Source organism: Suillus fuscotomentosus, assembly GCF_016647785.1.
Source record: "Suillus fuscotomentosus strain FC203 chromosome Unknown F5891scaffold_93, whole genome shotgun sequence".
Lineage (NCBI taxonomy): Eukaryota > Fungi > Basidiomycota > Agaricomycetes > Boletales > Suillaceae > Suillus > Suillus fuscotomentosus.
The window spans coordinates 115,139-132,087 of record NW_024539605.1 but is presented as its reverse complement, the minus strand read 5'-3'; the positions used below and the strand labels follow the sequence as shown (position 1 = coordinate 132,087).

The 16,949-nt window shown below is 48.2% G+C and overlaps 3 protein-coding genes across 3 annotated transcripts; 1 reads left to right on the top strand and 2 right to left on the bottom strand.

The window, feature by feature from the left end:
* Window positions 1-11,107: 11,107 nt before the first annotated feature.
* F5891DRAFT_1258409 (UbiA prenyltransferase family-domain-containing protein) lies at window positions 11,108-12,494 on the bottom strand (the record flags this gene model as incomplete). The annotated part of the gene is made up of 4 exons (XM_041370081.1): window positions 11,108-11,507; window positions 11,557-11,876; window positions 11,946-12,225; window positions 12,393-12,494. 4 exons carry the CDS (start codon window positions 12,492-12,494, stop codon window positions 11,448-11,450), a joined length of 762 nt encoding a protein of 253 aa, XP_041219250.1. The 3' UTR covers window positions 11,108-11,447.
* A 5-nt stretch (window positions 12,495-12,499) lies between these two features.
* Window positions 12,500-13,156, bottom strand: F5891DRAFT_1065463 (uncharacterized protein). Its single transcript, XM_041363082.1, has 4 exons — window positions 13,067-13,156; window positions 12,791-13,010; window positions 12,576-12,740; window positions 12,500-12,528 (listed from the first exon to the last, which is right to left on the bottom strand). The coding sequence occupies exons 1-4, from the start codon at window positions 13,077-13,079 to the stop codon at window positions 12,510-12,512; spliced, it is 417 nt and encodes a 138-aa protein (XP_041219249.1). The 5' UTR covers window positions 13,080-13,156; the 3' UTR covers window positions 12,500-12,509.
* Window positions 13,157-13,471: 315 nt separating this feature from the next.
* F5891DRAFT_765248 (uncharacterized protein) lies at window positions 13,472-15,496 on the top strand. Its single transcript, XM_041373181.1, has 2 exons — window positions 13,472-13,619; window positions 13,672-15,496. Exon 2 carries the CDS (start codon window positions 13,683-13,685, stop codon window positions 15,321-15,323), a length of 1,641 nt encoding a protein of 546 aa, XP_041219248.1. The 5' UTR covers window positions 13,472-13,619; window positions 13,672-13,682; the 3' UTR covers window positions 15,324-15,496.
* Window positions 15,497-16,949: the final 1,453 nt, after the last annotated feature.

Below are 16,949 nucleotides of genomic sequence, written 5' to 3'. Positions count from 1 at the left end.
TGTTGTTTAGTTAGAGGTGATAATGGTATTAGACAACGAAACTAGAAGATTACACCACCGGTTTTTATCCATGAGCAATCTTGTGAGAAAACTTAGAGGACTTGGCTTGTTCCTAGAATCATGGCCGTAATGACACTTTTGGGCAGGGACAGGGCAAATCCATCAAGGAGATGACCTGTGGCCAGGTGCATGCCGGAGGGAGGAAGACTCTAACCCCGAGCCAGAGGCCAGGTGGAGCCGCTAGGATGAGGAACGAGGAACGAGGCACGCTGCCCTATTCCTCGCACACTTCCTACACCGCCAATTAACATACTAGCCACCCTTCTTTCGACCTCGGTCAAAGGTAACCTCAACTTCCAGGAAACACAAAAGTATTCCTGACCTTGCGCTGTTCACGGCATCAATGAACCTCTGAACAGATCTAATGTTGGTATCTCAAGCAATGTATCGTCGAGCATCGGAATAATCAACATACCGCTGATGGGAATGTCTTTGCATTGTCGAGGAAATACTGATCTGTGGCAAGCACGCGGGCGTGGTAGCCAAATTAGCTCCGTGACTTGAATAAATCTGGGAAAAAACGCACAAGCACAAGTGCATGAAGCTAAATATGGACCCAGCCTGAGACGGACGATCAAAGAGGTTGCAATTGTACGGAAGCGAAAGGCAATTTGGTGATTAGTACTGTCGAGACTGCCGCAAATGTTTATGCATTAAGTTACGACTTGGATATGCATGTCAGCTGTACTTGCAACTTACATGCCAGGATCATCAAGAAGGGCCACAGTCTTCGAGAAGTTGCCTCAGTTTTGTCTGATCCGAACATTCAGTACCTGGTACTTGCCTGGTACCTGTACTAGTATGTTGAATAACGAACCGGAACATTATTTCCTCCGACTTCAAGTGCACAGCTTTCTACAAGTTTCTATGTAGATCGTTCCATTGCCACCTGTATGCCGCACTTCTAGCTAACCGAAGCGAAATGACTTGGAGGTAACTGTGAAATTTGAAAATGCAGGTGGGGGGGCCCTTGACTCTGTACCACCACCATGGTCAGAACTCCCACGCTGAAAAACGCGGGCAAGGACGAGCCGTCGCAGCTCACAGAAAAAACTGGCCTTTTAAAAAACCCATAACATCAACAAAATAATATGTATATGTACGAACACCCTCCTCCTCATCACCCAAATAAAACAACCCAACAACAACAAAACAACTGACACACCCGAAACACACCCCACACGCAACACCTATCGACGAACTTTCAACCGAATCATCTTAGGATAACTGACTACCAACACCCGCCAAGAATACAAAGATAACGCCAACCACAACCAGACGTAAAGATACACCCCCGCACCATGCCCAGTGCTAACACACAACACCGCCTAAATTGCCCCCCTTGAGAAATCACAGCGACAATAAGTCTTATTAGACCACTGCCTCAATTGAAATTGAACTCATCCCGGCCACGATGCCCTCGCCGAACTAGTCAACCTCCTCAATCTCAGCCAGCTGCGCTAGAAACAGAAGTATAAAAACCTGCAGACCCCACTCACAATCCTCGTCCCAGCAGACATGAAAGACAAGGAACCCTCTTCTATTAAGGCAGTATCTCAAGCCTCCCGCCCCTACCCCACCACTCCTCGTCCTAATCCACAACCCCCTCGCTCGGGACCAAAATACTTTCCTCCTGAAGCTCTACAGGAAGACGTCGACTTAGAACAAGCTATGGACATGATACCGTATAAACCTGACCCACCCTCACCACCCTCCCCCCCAAGCCCACACTCCCCCCCTGACACACCCACCCCCACACCTCAGGGGAACCATGTGCACCCACTCCAACCCGACCTCCTCGTATACCAGGATTTTAAAGTAACAACGTCCCATGTCGACGATGACAAACCGCCGAGCAGTGACCTCGCTAACTCAATTCATGCGCCGAACAACTCCAAAGGTGATCACCAAATGAGCGCCCCGCCAAGCCCCAAAGCCAGACATGAACCCACCGCTGAGGAACAAGCCATCCTAGATCATCTAGCTCTGGCTGACGCGAACAGGTCTGTTCTCAGCCAGAACGGCCTGAATACTCGCACTACCCTACCCCAATTCACGCCGACTCCAAATGGGGGATTCCCAGTAGTACATATGTCCCACTCAGCTCAGATATTTGACCACCTCGATAACAGAGTCCTCCTCGCCTGGTTCCAAGTTGAACACCCGAAATTCCTAGTAAGGGTGTTCGACCACACAGGAAAAGACGTCGCAGAACGCGCTGCCATCCTCGCAGAGCGCATCCGCGCTAGCATTGCCACCATCGCAGAGTTCGTCCAACAAGACCCCCCGCAGGTACGCGTCTCCCCCCCACAACCCCAGGGCGGTAGAGAAGTGAAACTCCTCCCAACGGGCTTCCTGGTCCACAAAGTAACAGAAGAGACCAAAAACCTGATCCTAAGCCAACGCATCTGGTCCAACACGGACCTCACGTTCGAAGCTCTCCCATTCAACTGCAACCACCCCCCAGAACTCTTGTTCTGTCTATCCGGCTACACGACCTTAGACACCCAGACCATCCTTCAGACCGTCCGCGACACTTGGTCTTGTGAAGAAAACCACACCCGCATCGAAGGGTTCTTCTCCCATTGCGGCCTCCCAGCGGGAGTGCCCACCTACATGGTTACTCACGACTTCATCGAGTCCGCTCGTGTCGAACTCCTCGACTTCAAGATAACGGGGGGACTGTCCGTACCGCGCTTTAACGTCCTCGCCACCAGTCCAACAAATGACGCCAAGACCTGGACTAACCTGCGCAGCTTCCTAAGCGCCCTTAACTACCCAACCAGCCTCGATGGCTGTGGGACATCGACAGCCCTCTCCGCATGCCAAATATGCCACTCGCTAGCCCATCCAAGAGGATTATGTCCATTCCCACTCGTCACACTCTGGAACGGCCCCCGAGTGGGCAATAGGAACACGGGGAACGGACAACGTCAACCTGGGAAAACCAGAGGCGGAAATGGGAGATTCAATCGCACTGTCTGATACCTCGTACAATCACACTCTATGCCGAATTCCATTCCTTCCTACCTACAGCTAGATGTACTAAAACCTAACCCCCTCTCAGCCCATACGTGTCCCCATCTCACATACATAGCCTAGAAACACACCTCACCCTACGTACATCAATTTCAGTCCTTTCTAAACCGTACAAACCCCCCCCCCCCCCCCATCATATAATAAGCGCCACAACGGTTCTGTCTTAGGCCCGGCTCCGAAAGATCAAAAGAACCGCTGCGAACGTAAGACAGGTTTGAATGAGACACAAACCATCGAATTAAAGACACCTTGCCCAAATATACTGGTCGCGGAAGCGGGACAGGAAAGCAGGAGTCGTCTCAAAACAGCATGGTGCACACCAGACCACGGAAACCTATTTAGGTTCGGACAAGCCGTGCCGAGAGGCTTAAGTTTTCACTAGTAGATGATTCCAATGTCCTGGGCACTGATAATCATTGAAAACGCTAACATAGTCCACTGCTAATGGGCCAGACATGTCGATTCTAAGGCTACATAATGATCGTAACGTAGTCTTAGTAGTACGATCACCCCAAACACTCACATAAACTCCCCAAATCACGGTCGTTTTGTCGGTAACGGTGCAGGCATCCCAAGTAGCGGAGGAGGACCTCCTCGAACCACTGGGAGACCCTCCGATGACCGCTCTCGGGATTTCGGAAGTGGACATGCCAATCAAAGGCACACCCAACCCCAACATCAACCCCAGCCTCAAATGAGGGACCCACCAACACAAAGTATGGCCACACACGCCCTCCGAAACCAGACACAGGAACCTATCAGACACCCCAACCAACACCAACCAACGCGCCAAGTCATCACAACCTCCAACGAACACAAAAAAACCAGAGCGAACATCAAAATAGCCACTCTCAATATGAAAGGACGGACCTCGACAAATCTCGCGCAAAACCAAACATCTAAATGGACAAATGTAAATCAAACTGTGAGAGACGAAAAGATTGGCATATTGTGCCTTCAAGAGACGCACTTGACTACAGACCACAAAAATCAAATTGACAATCTATTCTCCCGGCGCCTGCGAGTCCTAAGCACGAGCGACCCAACCAGACCAGGAAACTCTGCAGGAATTGCATTCGTTCTAAATAAAGAAATATTAAATACCGCAGACGCCAAAATGAAAATCCTGGTACCAGGACGAGCAGCAGTCTTATCTGTGAAATGGCACAAAAATGAGACAATCAACATTCTAAACATATACGCACCGAATAACATGAACGAACACCGAAGCTTCTGGGAGAAAATAAGTTCAGAATGGACAGCGGCACACGCGGGCGACATTGACTTCATGATGGGTGATTTTAATATCACCGAAGAACCGATTGACCGCGCCCCCGCAAGGCACGATCACGAATCAGCCACCGAAGCTCTAAGAGACCTAAGATCAACGCTCAACCTACAAGACACCTGGCGCCTCGAAAACCCAAACACACGCACCTTCACATTCAGTAGTAACCGCAATACATTATCGCGCCTAGACAGAATCTACACCTCAACACGCCACTTAAACAGCATGACAGATTGGAACTCACAAATCAGCCACATCCCGACGGATCACCACATGGTGTTGACAAGGTTCGCACCACCCGGACTACCACACATAGGGAGAGGAAGATGGTCATGGCCAATAGGAATAATGAAAGATGAAAGCCTAATTAAACAAATTATAAAACTAGGGATTAATAAGCAACAACAAATGGAAGAGATAAACGTACGAGACGGCACCACCAACCCGCAAAAGTTATGGATTACTTTTAAAAAAGAAATAACCGACTTAGCAAAAGAAATGTTGAAAATACACCTAGGAAGAGTCAACCAACGAATACGAGCATTAACGAAAGACCTACGCAAGACAACGAACCTAAAAGACATAGACTTCTCTGAAAACACTAGAATAAATCGCATTATCATCGAAAAAGAAATAGAACACTTACAAAAGAAGAAAAACAAAAAAGCCCAACTAAAAGCACAATCACAATGGGCGTCACAAGGCGAAAAGATAAGCAAATACTGGTCAAAAATAAACAGTCAGAAAAAGCCAAGAGACATTATATATCGACTACACATACCAGAAACCAACAACTTCACCACAAAGTCAGAAGAAATGGCAGAAATAGCAAAAACATACCATGAAAAACTACAAACAGCCGACAATCACCAACACCACGACCAAGCTCGACAAAATGCGAGAAAAGTATCACTAGAAGAGATACCAGCAAATCAGAAAATCGAAGCACAAACAAGCCAACTGAACGAACTCTTACAAGAAGAGCACATTCTAAACGCGCTGATGTCATCGAAATCGGGAAGCGCCACCGGGATAGACGGTATCCCATACGAACTATGGAAACATATCCACGAAACATACACAGAAGCAAGTAAGAAAGAGCAACCAGGTCTGAATATAATCAAGATGCTTACCATCGTCATGAACGATATCCAACTCTACGGAGTCAACCAGGATTCGGACTTCACCCTAGGATGGATGTGCCCGTTATATAAAAAAAAGGACCGCACAAAAATAGAGAATTACCGACCCATAACACTCCTAAACACAGACTATAAAATACTCACCAAAGCTCTCGCTATACAACTAACGAAAAACATACACCAACTAATCCACCCGAATCAGAGCGGATTCGTGAAAGGACGGTCCATTTTTGACCCGATTCGCTTAGCCCAAACAATGACCGCATATGCGGACCTAATGGAAGAAAATGGTGCGATCATAGCCCTAGATCAAGAAAAAGCATACGACAAAATTCAACACCCTTACCTGTTCGAAACATTAGAAGCCTTTAACCTCCCACCGATGTTTATAAATACTGTTAAAACACTATATCAGTCAGCATATACACGAGTAGCAATAAATGGCTTTTTGAGCTCACCATTCCAAGTAACACGCGGTGTGAGACAAGGCGACCCATTATCCTGCCTTCTATTCGACCTGGCAATAGAACCACTGGCCTGCGCACTGCGCAACTCCCCAAGAGTGAAAGGATACCAAATCCCTGGAATACCGGAACGAATAAAAGTCAACATGTACGCAGACGATACTACGATATACTTATCAAAAGAAGATAAATACTCAGATTTAGAAACCATACTACAAACCTGGTGCATGGCATCAGGCGCGAAATTTAACATGGAAAAAACCGAAATATTGCCTATCGGAACGAAAGAACATCGCGCATCAGTAATACGAAACAGGAAAGTAAATGACCTGGACGCACCTTGGCAAGAACAAGTCAGAGTAGCCGAAGACGGCAGCCCTATAAGATCACTCGGAGCCTGGATAGGCAACGAGACAGAACAAACAGCATCCTGGGAATCGACTCTAACAAAAATCGAAGACAACCTCAACAGATGGAACATGGGACACCCCTCCCTCGATGGAAAGAAACTGATTGTACAAATGGTAGTTGGAGGAATGACGCAATTCCTCGCAAAGGCACAAGGGATGCCTAGAAACATCGAGAACGCCGTCACAAAGTTAATCAGGAACTTCATATGGGACGGGAAAACAACCCCACCAATAAGCACAGGGAGACTGGAAAGACCCATCGCCGAAGGAGGCCTTGGTCTCCTAAACATCAAAGTAAGGAATGAAGCAATAGACATAACATGGCTAAGAACCTACATGGACATAACAAATCACAGACCAACATGGGCGTTTGTTGCTGACGCCATAATCAACACACTGAAACCAGAAGGAATCACTAATGACACTGACCTGCGCATGTTCCTGACATCCTGGAACCCCCCCACAAAGGGCAAACAAGCAAGCAAACTGCCATATATAATCACAAACATGTTGAAAACAGCCAAAAAACACCATGTGAGCTTCGCACCTTTAAAGATCTCCGACAGCCTCAAAAACCAACTCCCAGCCTGGTTACATCTAGGCGCCCCACCAAGAACATACCATAGGACCAAAAATAATTGCCTAAAGCAAACACACCGAGTAATATCAGTGAAACATCTAAAAGACACTGCCAAACGAATAAAAGACCAAAGATCTCACCAATCGAAAGCCACATGTACATGCTCCAAATGCATCAACGACAGACTAGCAGGATGTAAGAACCCCCACCAATGCGCAAAGACCGCACAACACATACTAGATAGCCTCCTCCCAAAATATAACCCTAACACGACACCTAGAAAAGATCACTTAACGCTAACACATAGACGCCTCGAGAAAAACGTACGAGCTCGTACACAACCGCGGGGAGAAATCCTATTCAACCCTTCTATCACAATACGGAATAGTCTGACGGACTGCTTCCGCATCTTTGTAGACCCATCAAGACCGGTTGAAATACCTGCATACAGACTACGTGTCCCTCTCAACGGAAGACAGACAATCGACGACACTCTCACCATATTCACGGATGGCTCCTGCATCAACAACGGCAAATACAACGCAAAGTGCGGAGGAGGAATCTGGATTGAAGAACATCACCCAATGAACCGAGAAATCAGCATGCCTGGAACGCACCACTCAAATCAAATAGGTGAACTTGTGGCAGTACTAGTAGCCCTGCAAAACGCAAACCCAATAACACCTGTCAAAATAATAACAGACTCTAAATATGTAATAAACGGACTAAACACCCACCTTGACGAGTGGGAGAACGCCGGGTGGATCAACGTGGCAAACGCCCAAATATTCAAAGCTATAGCATATCAACTACGCCGACGATCGGCGCCAACTAGCTTCCAATGGGTCAAGGGACATAGTCAAGTGACAGGAAACGAGAAAGCAGATCACCTTGCTCAAAACGGCGCATCAAAAATAACCACCGACATCATAGATACATACGTCCCTCGGAACTTCGACCTCCAGGGTGCAAAACTGTCAAAAGTAGACCAAAAGACTGCTTATAGAGCGTTAATGACGAAGAAACACATAGATTACAAAAGACCAACCTTAGGCATGCTGGATATCACTAGATACGCCATTGAAACATTAACGACCACACTAGAGACGGATGAAACGATATGGCGAGGATGCAGGAACAACGACATCTCCAAGAAAATACAAATCTTCCTATATAAAACGTTAAATAATGCATTCCGAATTGGAGATTTCTGGACACATTTACCCAATCTCGGACACAGAGCGCGATGCCAATCATGCGGAGAAGAACCAGAATCGATGGAGCATATATTAATTCAATGCACAAACCCAATAAGAAAGAGAATATGGCACCTAGCGAAAAACCTTTGGCCGGAGAAACATGGCCCGTGGCCTGAACCGTCCCTAGGACTCATCTTAGGATGTGGCAACCTATCACTCCCGAAAAACGCACCAAACAGAGATGACAATGACAAGAAATGCGCCGCGATAATAAAAGGGGCATCACGCCTCCTAAGAATCTTGATATCAGAGTCGGCCTATCTTATATGGGTAATAAGGTGTGAGCGCGTCATCCGAGAACAAGCACATACCGATGAACATACCATAACACGGTGGACGAATACTATAAACAATAGGCTACAACTAGACAGAGTGGTAGCGTGCAAAACGAAACGATCAACCAAGACGACATCACAAGTATACCATACATGGGCTGATGTAATCACAACAAACAACGACAAATATAGTACAGGAAAAGATTGGGTAACCGCCCTAGAGGTTTTAGTGGGTATTAAACTACCCCGGCCCCCGCAGACCGAGGTGTCCAGGTAGTATACGGAGCCCCACACTACTCCCAGGAATGGAGTGTGCATAAGTAGCATTTTTCCTCGGACGGCGCCAGTGCGCCGCTATAAGCGTTTATTTAGAGCTAGACAGCGTCAGTTGCTAAATAATAGACCCGCTTTTCCAAAAAAAAAAAAAGAAAATGCAGGTGATGAAGTGCCTTGAAGTGCTCGGCTCAAAAAGCTCCCTGAAATTTGCTGAAAACATTGTAGGTACGTGCAGTGTAACGTAAGAATGTAAATTTGCCTCTGACTTACGTAACACGAGTACTAGTAGGATGGCAAAATCCTCTTGACCACGAACAAGACAACTTTCTGGCGCTCGCCAGCGATGATTCGTCTACACGAACTTTGTAAATACCAGCATCACGATCCTGTTCATCCTGCTGGACAGGTTGTGGGTCCCGATCCAGAGACCTACGAATATCTGATGCGCTACCATTAGTAGAACAGTCCCGGGAAGCACGTTGCACAGCGGAGCTGGCCATACCAGTATGCATTCTTTTCTCCAGAGAACACATCCCATTCGTATCGGCACCTCGAAGCTCTGTATGCCGTCTCCACGTTCCACAAAGTACTTGGTGCAGCTGGGTCTTGCATAATTTCTCGCAATCGCAGTGATATTTTTAGTGTCACTGAATCTGTAAAGGAGTGTTGAGTGTTTGGCATGGTGTGTCGACGAAGGCATGTCTTGCTGACACGAGACGCTGACAGAACGCAGGTCACAGATATGTCTTGTGTGATACACACTCTGCCTGCGTTTCGTGCATTAGAGTAATCCAGAGCTATCAAGAACCTGCAGGAATTACCTGCAAAATGCGCTCACAAAGAACTATTCGCCCCAAAACAGTGCCTGGGCACTTAACATTATGCCGGATCTGTTACTTAAATAGTGTCTCATCCAGTTTTTGCTCCCACCTTTCTCACTGCGTATATTTATCAAGTGATAAGCATCTCAAACTTTCTAATTCCTCAGCACTTGATCTGCTCTTTCTCCCGATGCCGCGGTCAACTCGATCGTGCTCGTCTCAGGGCATCAGGGAGCACCAAAATACCACGTCCCCTTTGCCCCTATATGACACCAGCTGATCTGATCTGTTATCGACGCCAGCACTTTTGTTTCGATGTGTCTTCATCCTTCTCAGTTCCGCCAAGTACCTTTCTTCACCCCTCCCAGTGCATGACAAACTCAGGACTCGGACAAACACCTTAAAGGCCCAAGGGTATGTCTGGATATCCTCACAGTTGGTGTCACCGCGGTTCGAACAGCTTGCAGAATTGCTCTTCATTCACCAGGTTCGTGCCATATCTTGATTGAATAACACAACACACACGCTCACCGCGTACCCTTGGCATAATCGCATGCTCGTTTGGACGCTATTAATGTTCTTCCAGACGATATCAATATTTGGCAAGGTCTGAAATTGGAGTTGCAGCGTCACCACCTGGGGTCGTCGTGCAAAACACAGATATCTTTGCAGGGGTGCAGTGGTGCGTCTCAAAGAGATCACAGAGTTGCTCATCACCAGCACTCCACAGGTCTGTACCTTGCCTTGGCCGTTCGGACACTGTTAAGGAACCCTTTGCGGGACGTGGTTAACTTAGTATCTGGATATGACGATGATGACAGGACCCTACGGTGCCTGTGAGAGTCCTCCATATACCGGTACTAAGCACAACCCTAAAAACATGTCCATTCTTTGTTTTTCACTTACCTGATGAAGCAAGGGTAGGCAGGACCTTAGTTGGTCACATACTTGACACGGTTCGTGCACTCCTCCCTAGTTCTGTGCTTAACCATCAGTTGACTTCCGTCCATAGTAGAAGCATGATGATCTCTATTAATGATGGGACTGGGTGACGCCTGCTGACGTTCGTCTTCTCTTCTCTTACTCACCTTTTCTCGACTCCAGATGCTCACTCGTCCCTAAGCTTGCAGCACGACAACTATCGGGGAATACAGCAACGCTCAAGAATCCAGTAGAAATGTTGCAAATTTTAAGGCCTCGTCTTTCAATGGTCTCGGCTTCGTCGTAATAGAATGAAGTGATACCATTGAAGAACGGGTTCTCTTTTGCGGATACGATGTCATGCGTACTGTATTTGGACGTTCCAATACTCCTAAGGCCAAACTGTGCAACCCGCTCTAGTGTTGAAGGCACGCAGTCCCCGATGTGTCTAGATCGTGTCACCTCTAGCCTATCCGTACAGCTCAACGAGACTTTCAATCATGTACAATAGACACGGAGACACCTTCATCACCATCTCGAAACATCGACTTCTGAGTGAGATTGAATCATTAGAGATATGAAGATATACATGCGGTTTTTACATGCGACGAGATCTAAGCGCTGTCAAAGCGCGAGTAGTGAGACGTGAAATGGAAAGGCGTTCGCATGAGTGCGAATGAGACGATAATCAAACAAAGCAGTGAATGAGTAGAAGGATATAAACGAAGGTGTGAGATTGTGGAATATTGAAGGCAAAGAATCGGAAACAAGCATACAGTCAGAATCGTTGAAGTGTCTGATGCAGTGTGTCCATCGCTAGAGGCGAAGCCATCTTTACAGTCTACTATTGCAAGTATCTCCTTCGTAATATAATACATTATTACATGTGCAACTTGCACTGGGCTTCTAATTTCAAGTGCTGTAGAAGAATCGCCAATAGCCAGGGAGTAAGTGCACAAGGGTAAACCAGAGCTACAGACATGAGTTAGTAGGTAGAATTTTTAGACTCGAGATTACTGACGCTATACAGTTTGCATGACTGTTTGTGCGCACTCGCGGTCCTATAAACCATGAATCTCGCCCCGACAATCGTTCCGTACGCTACGAACGCGAGAGAACAGACGAGATCTATCTTCCAAAGTCTGCTGAGGTAGAGTGACCAAAGTGGGATACCAATCATCATGGACATACGCGCAAAGGTAGGGAACAGAATGACAAGAGTGGGTCTTCCCGTCAATCGATCTCCCTCCTCATCTTTGAAATCTTGTGCATGAAGTATCGTTGCAAACACTACAGAGCTGAAGGCGACTGCACATGCTCCAATGTTATCAATACTGGATCCTGGTTATTGAAATATAAACACTAGTCAACAACAAAGCGTGCTCATGATCTCTGGGATAGTCCACATACCAATCACGGCCATTGCACCTAATTCGAAATTGGTATATGCGATAGCCGTCAATAGGTTCTTCGAAAGCCCAGTCTTATCGCCACCAAACTTGTTGTACCAGATGCTGAGGGCTTCTATACAAGCGCTACAAGCGAGAGCCTTGATGCTGTACATCGCAGAAAATATCAGGCAGACTGGCACTAGCAGCCAGCGTACATCCGCCGCATTTTGGGCAGTTATACGACCGGCAGGGAGAGGGCGATAAGGCTTGTTTTTCTGGTCCTCCTCTGGATCCAGCATCTGATTATATATATATCATGTTTCAGGAGGTGCAGCCATATCCATATGATGATGTGCGGAATGCGATTTATATCGGGATGGGAATCAGCTGCAAGGGTAGATAAAGTCTAATGAACAAAGTTTGAATGTCAAGGAATATACAAGCAACATGTAGTAGAGACACGCACGATTGGGATAAGAACTGTGAACACGTCGGACTTTGTGAACAAAAATAGTGTCACGATGTGCCCACCGATACGATGACCACTCTCCAGGGCTTGAGACAGCATGGTCTGATTGTTTGCTCATTTTTGAGCCAGCAGCCTACATTTATATAGTCTGACATGCTGTGACAAACATTAAATACTAACCAACATAAAAGCTCGCCGAAATGCGTGTGGCAGTGGCGGTAACCTTGCAAACCGAATAGGCTACCCTTCTTTTGACCTCGGTCAAAGGTGACCTCAACTTCCGGGAAACACAAAAGTATTCCTAACCTTGCGCTGTTTGCGGCATCAATGAACCTGTGAACAGATCTAATGTATCTCAAGCAATATATCGTTGAGCATTGCAATAATCAACATACCGCTGATGGGAATCTCTCTGCATTGCATGTCGAGGAAATACCGATCTGTGGCAAGCACACGGGCGTGGTAGCCAAATTAGCTCCGTGACCTTTTCAGCTGAAAAAAACGCACAAGCACAGGTGCATGAAGCCAAATATGGACCCGCTAGCCTACAAACGATGCCAGTGAAAGAGTGCGGAAGCGAAAGACAATTTGGTGCCATTACTAGTATTGTCGAGACTGCAAATGTTTATGCATAAGTTACGATATGCATGTCAACTGTACCTGCAACTTACATGTCAGGATCATCAAGAAGCGGTCGCCACAGTCCCCGACTGTACGTAGTAGTACTAGTAGGAGTCGCCTCGGTTTTGTCCGATCCGAACATTCAGTACCTGGTACCTGTACTAGTATGTCGAATAACAAACCGGAACATTATTGCCTCCCTTGCACAGCTTTCTACAAATTTCTATGTAGATCGTTCCATTGCCACCTGTATGCCGCATTTCTAGCTTACCGAAGCGAAGTGACTTGGAGATAACTTTGTGAACCACGCCGAGCCATCTATCGACTTTGGATACAATCGCAATCAACCGTCCATTCTATCTCAAGCATCCTGTGATATCTCTCTTTTCACTATCCCTTTTGATTTCAAACGAAGTTACTACCGCTTAGACATCGATTCCTCAATCAACGCCGTATGTCGTCCTCTCTGAGACAGCCATCGCCATCGTGAGTTCTAATTACACCGTTGAACTGAATCAGTGCTTCCCCGACTTGACCTATTCCAACTCCCATTTTGTGTCGCATTCTAACATCAACCTCTGTCGATAAGCGACTAAGATCGACGTGAATATCTCCTTCCCTTGTCGCCTCTCTCGCTCTCTGACCCGACTGGCAGATCTTCTAGCAATGGCCGAAGGAACTTGGGAGAAGTTGTCCCAGGTCGCTGTCCTGGGTGCTAAATACGACTCCCCTGAACGCCAGCCCCATCCAAAATGTTTGGAAGGGACCCGAGTGGACATTCTCAAACTCATCTGCGGATTGTTGGACAAGCGAGATAAGAGTCAGATCATTTGGCTGCATGGCACGGCGGGCGTCGGAAAGTCTGCTGTGGCGTTCACTGTGGCCAAGAGGATGAAAGGTCTGATGATGACGGAGACGACAAAAATCGAAACAAGGCTCGCGGGAACATTCTTTTTCTCGCGCAAGCACACGAAACGCAGCACCACCGGTCATTTCTTTGCGACTTTTGCTTACCAGCTTGCGAGCAATTTCCCCAGCGTCAAGAATGACATGAACAAAGCTATCCGCGAGACTCCAGTGATTCTAGACTCCAGCGAGTCTCTTCGCGACCAAATGATGGCGTTATTTCGTCGACCCCTCTGGCACCTGCAATTCAGGCTGCGCGAGTGTCCGCCTCCGGTGTTTGCTGTCGATGCCCTCGATGAATGCCAACCTGCAACGGTCGCCGATCTGATCTCCCTCCTTGGAGAAGCTCTTCGTGATCCTGAACTTCCCGTGTTCCACATTCTTTTCACGAGTCGCTTGGAGGAGCATATCCGTAAATCCATTCAAAAAGAAGAGATGCACCCGCTGGTGTACGAGATACCGGTGAACACTTCTGAGGAGGGCGTTGCTGGCATTATTTCATTAGACGGCGAAGATGTGGACAATGACATCTGTACATTTTTGCAGCATTCCTTCATGGAGTTGCGAAATCGCCATCCTGATTTCCTTCAGCCCACTGCAGATAAACTTGCGCGGCTGGCGAACCGAGCTGGCAGACGTTTCATCGTGGCATCTACAATGATAAAGTTCGTCAATGACGGATACAATGACCCCCAGGATCGCCTTGAGCTCATGCTTGAGCTGACCAATGAACTTCTACCTGGGACGGAAGTGTATGAGCTATACAACCGCATCCTCTCCACCTGTTCGAACCCCAATCGGGCATACCAGCACTTGTCCATTGTTGCTGCCCTCGCAGACCCTCTGCCAATCTCACAGATTTCGAAGCTCCTTGGTCCTGGTCAAGGCAGCGATGTCGAGGCCACGCTGAAACAGCTACGTTCTTTCATGGATATCCCCGCTGACAGCAGCCATCCTGTGAACATTTACCACTCGTCCATTCGAGACTATTCTTCAGACTCCTCAAACTGCAGCCTCCCTGAATTACAACCCATCCTACCACATTCTCTGCTCGCCTATTCGTCTTTCCGCTTGATGATTCAAGACATCCCAGCACGCACTGCTCTCATGGACGCGCTCCTAAAATTGAAGTCGCAGAATCAGGCTATGCAACCCCATGACCCCCGAAACTTGCAACAATCGTTAGCCTTCATCGTTGAGCCACCAGAGCCGCTGCAAGTTCTCATGGGCCTGTTATGGCATCGGGGAGCTCGCAGGTCGGGTTTGCGGTCCTGGCTACGGACTTTTGACGGACATGCGTGGCTGCAGACCCAATGTGGGGAACACTATTTGCAGACACAGAAGGGGGAAGACTGGCTGCAGACCCGGGATTGGCTACAGACACATACGGGAATCACTTGATTGGGGACCAAGAGGGGGCAAGGGTGGCTACAGAGTAGGCCAGGGTGGCTGTGGTCTCAAAGGCAGCGACAAGTCAATGGAGACCCTAGCGAGTACGTGCCGGAGATTTGTAGCGAAGAAGCCTTGCTGGAGACCATCAGCGGGCAACGCTGGCTGATTGAGACGCAGACTGGGCGAGAGTGGTTGCTGACCCAGGAAGGGGGAGAGTGGCTGCAGACTCAGATTGGAGGAGAGTGGCTGCAGAGCCGACGCGGAGAAGAGTGGCTTGAGACCTCAACTGGACGAGTGTGGCTGCAACAGACTCCTAGTGGCCAAGAATGGCTGCAGACACAGGGGGGACGAGAGTCACAAACTCAGAGTGTGAGGAAGCCGAGAGGGATGGAGTGGCCGAACACACCGAGCCAGAGGGAGTGGCTGAAAACACCGAGCAGGAGGGAGTGGCCGAACACACCGAGCCAGAGGGAGTGGCTGAAAACACCGAGCAGGAGGGAGTGGCTGGAGACACCGAGCGGGAGGGAGTGGCTGCAAACACCGAGCGGGTGGGAGTGGCTGGAGACACCGAGCGGGTGGGAGTGGCTGAAGACACAGAACGGGTGGAAGTGGCTGGAGACACAGAACGCGTGGAAGTGGCTGGAGACACAGAACGGGCGGAAGTGGCTGGAGACACAGAACGCGTGGAACTGGCGCCAGACACCGAACGGGAGGGAGTGGCTGTGTACACAGAGCGGGAGGGAGTGGCTGCAGACACCGAGCGGGAGGAAGTGGCTGGGGGCACAGAACGGGTGGAAGTGGCTGGAAACACCGAGCGGAAGGGAGTGGCTGCAGACACAGAGCGAGTGGGAGTAGCTGAAGACACCAAGCGGGAGAGAGTGGCTGGAGACACCAAGCGGGAGGGAGTGGCTGCTGACCCTGAGCGGGCGAGAGTGGCTGCAGACAGAGAGAGGACGAGAGTGGTTAAAGACCCCCCATGGTCAAGCATGGCAGTTGACCCCTGCAGCGTCTGTCTGGGTGACAATGGAAGACTTCTCAAGCACATTGGAAGCAATCAGCGAGTGCGCTATCACCCTACGATTTCCTTTCCCACCAGCTTTTCAAGCAATCCAGGAGTTTAAGAGCTTACCAGATTTCTTGATGTTTCCGGCATTCCTCGCGTTAAGGCCTCGAGATCATTCTACCTCTGCATTCCCACAAGATCGGTTTATACCAGAAATAGAGCTCATCCACACTATGACTGCATTTACGATTTTCGCAAACGAAGCACAGGATCAATTAACTTCTGGCGCCCTGAAATACGCATGTCAAAACTGGGTCTTCCATCTCTCGCGAGCCCTGAGTCCAACGGACCACAGACTCAACTGTGCATTCAAGGTCTTCTGGGATCGCCACCTCCTCTCCTGGCTTGAAAGGCAGTGGTGTTTGAAGGGCTTGCGGTCCTGCCTCCTTGTGTTATCCGAAGGGCAGAAACTTGCACAGGTCTGCTCTTAATGATTCCCTACGCACAAAGGAACGTCTCATCGAAACTACAGTGTCATCTCAGTCCCAGGTCTGAAATGGTCGATTTTATGCACTGATGTCATGCTGTCTTATTATCATTATCTCGCATTGATATCTTTCTTTCTCACAGTC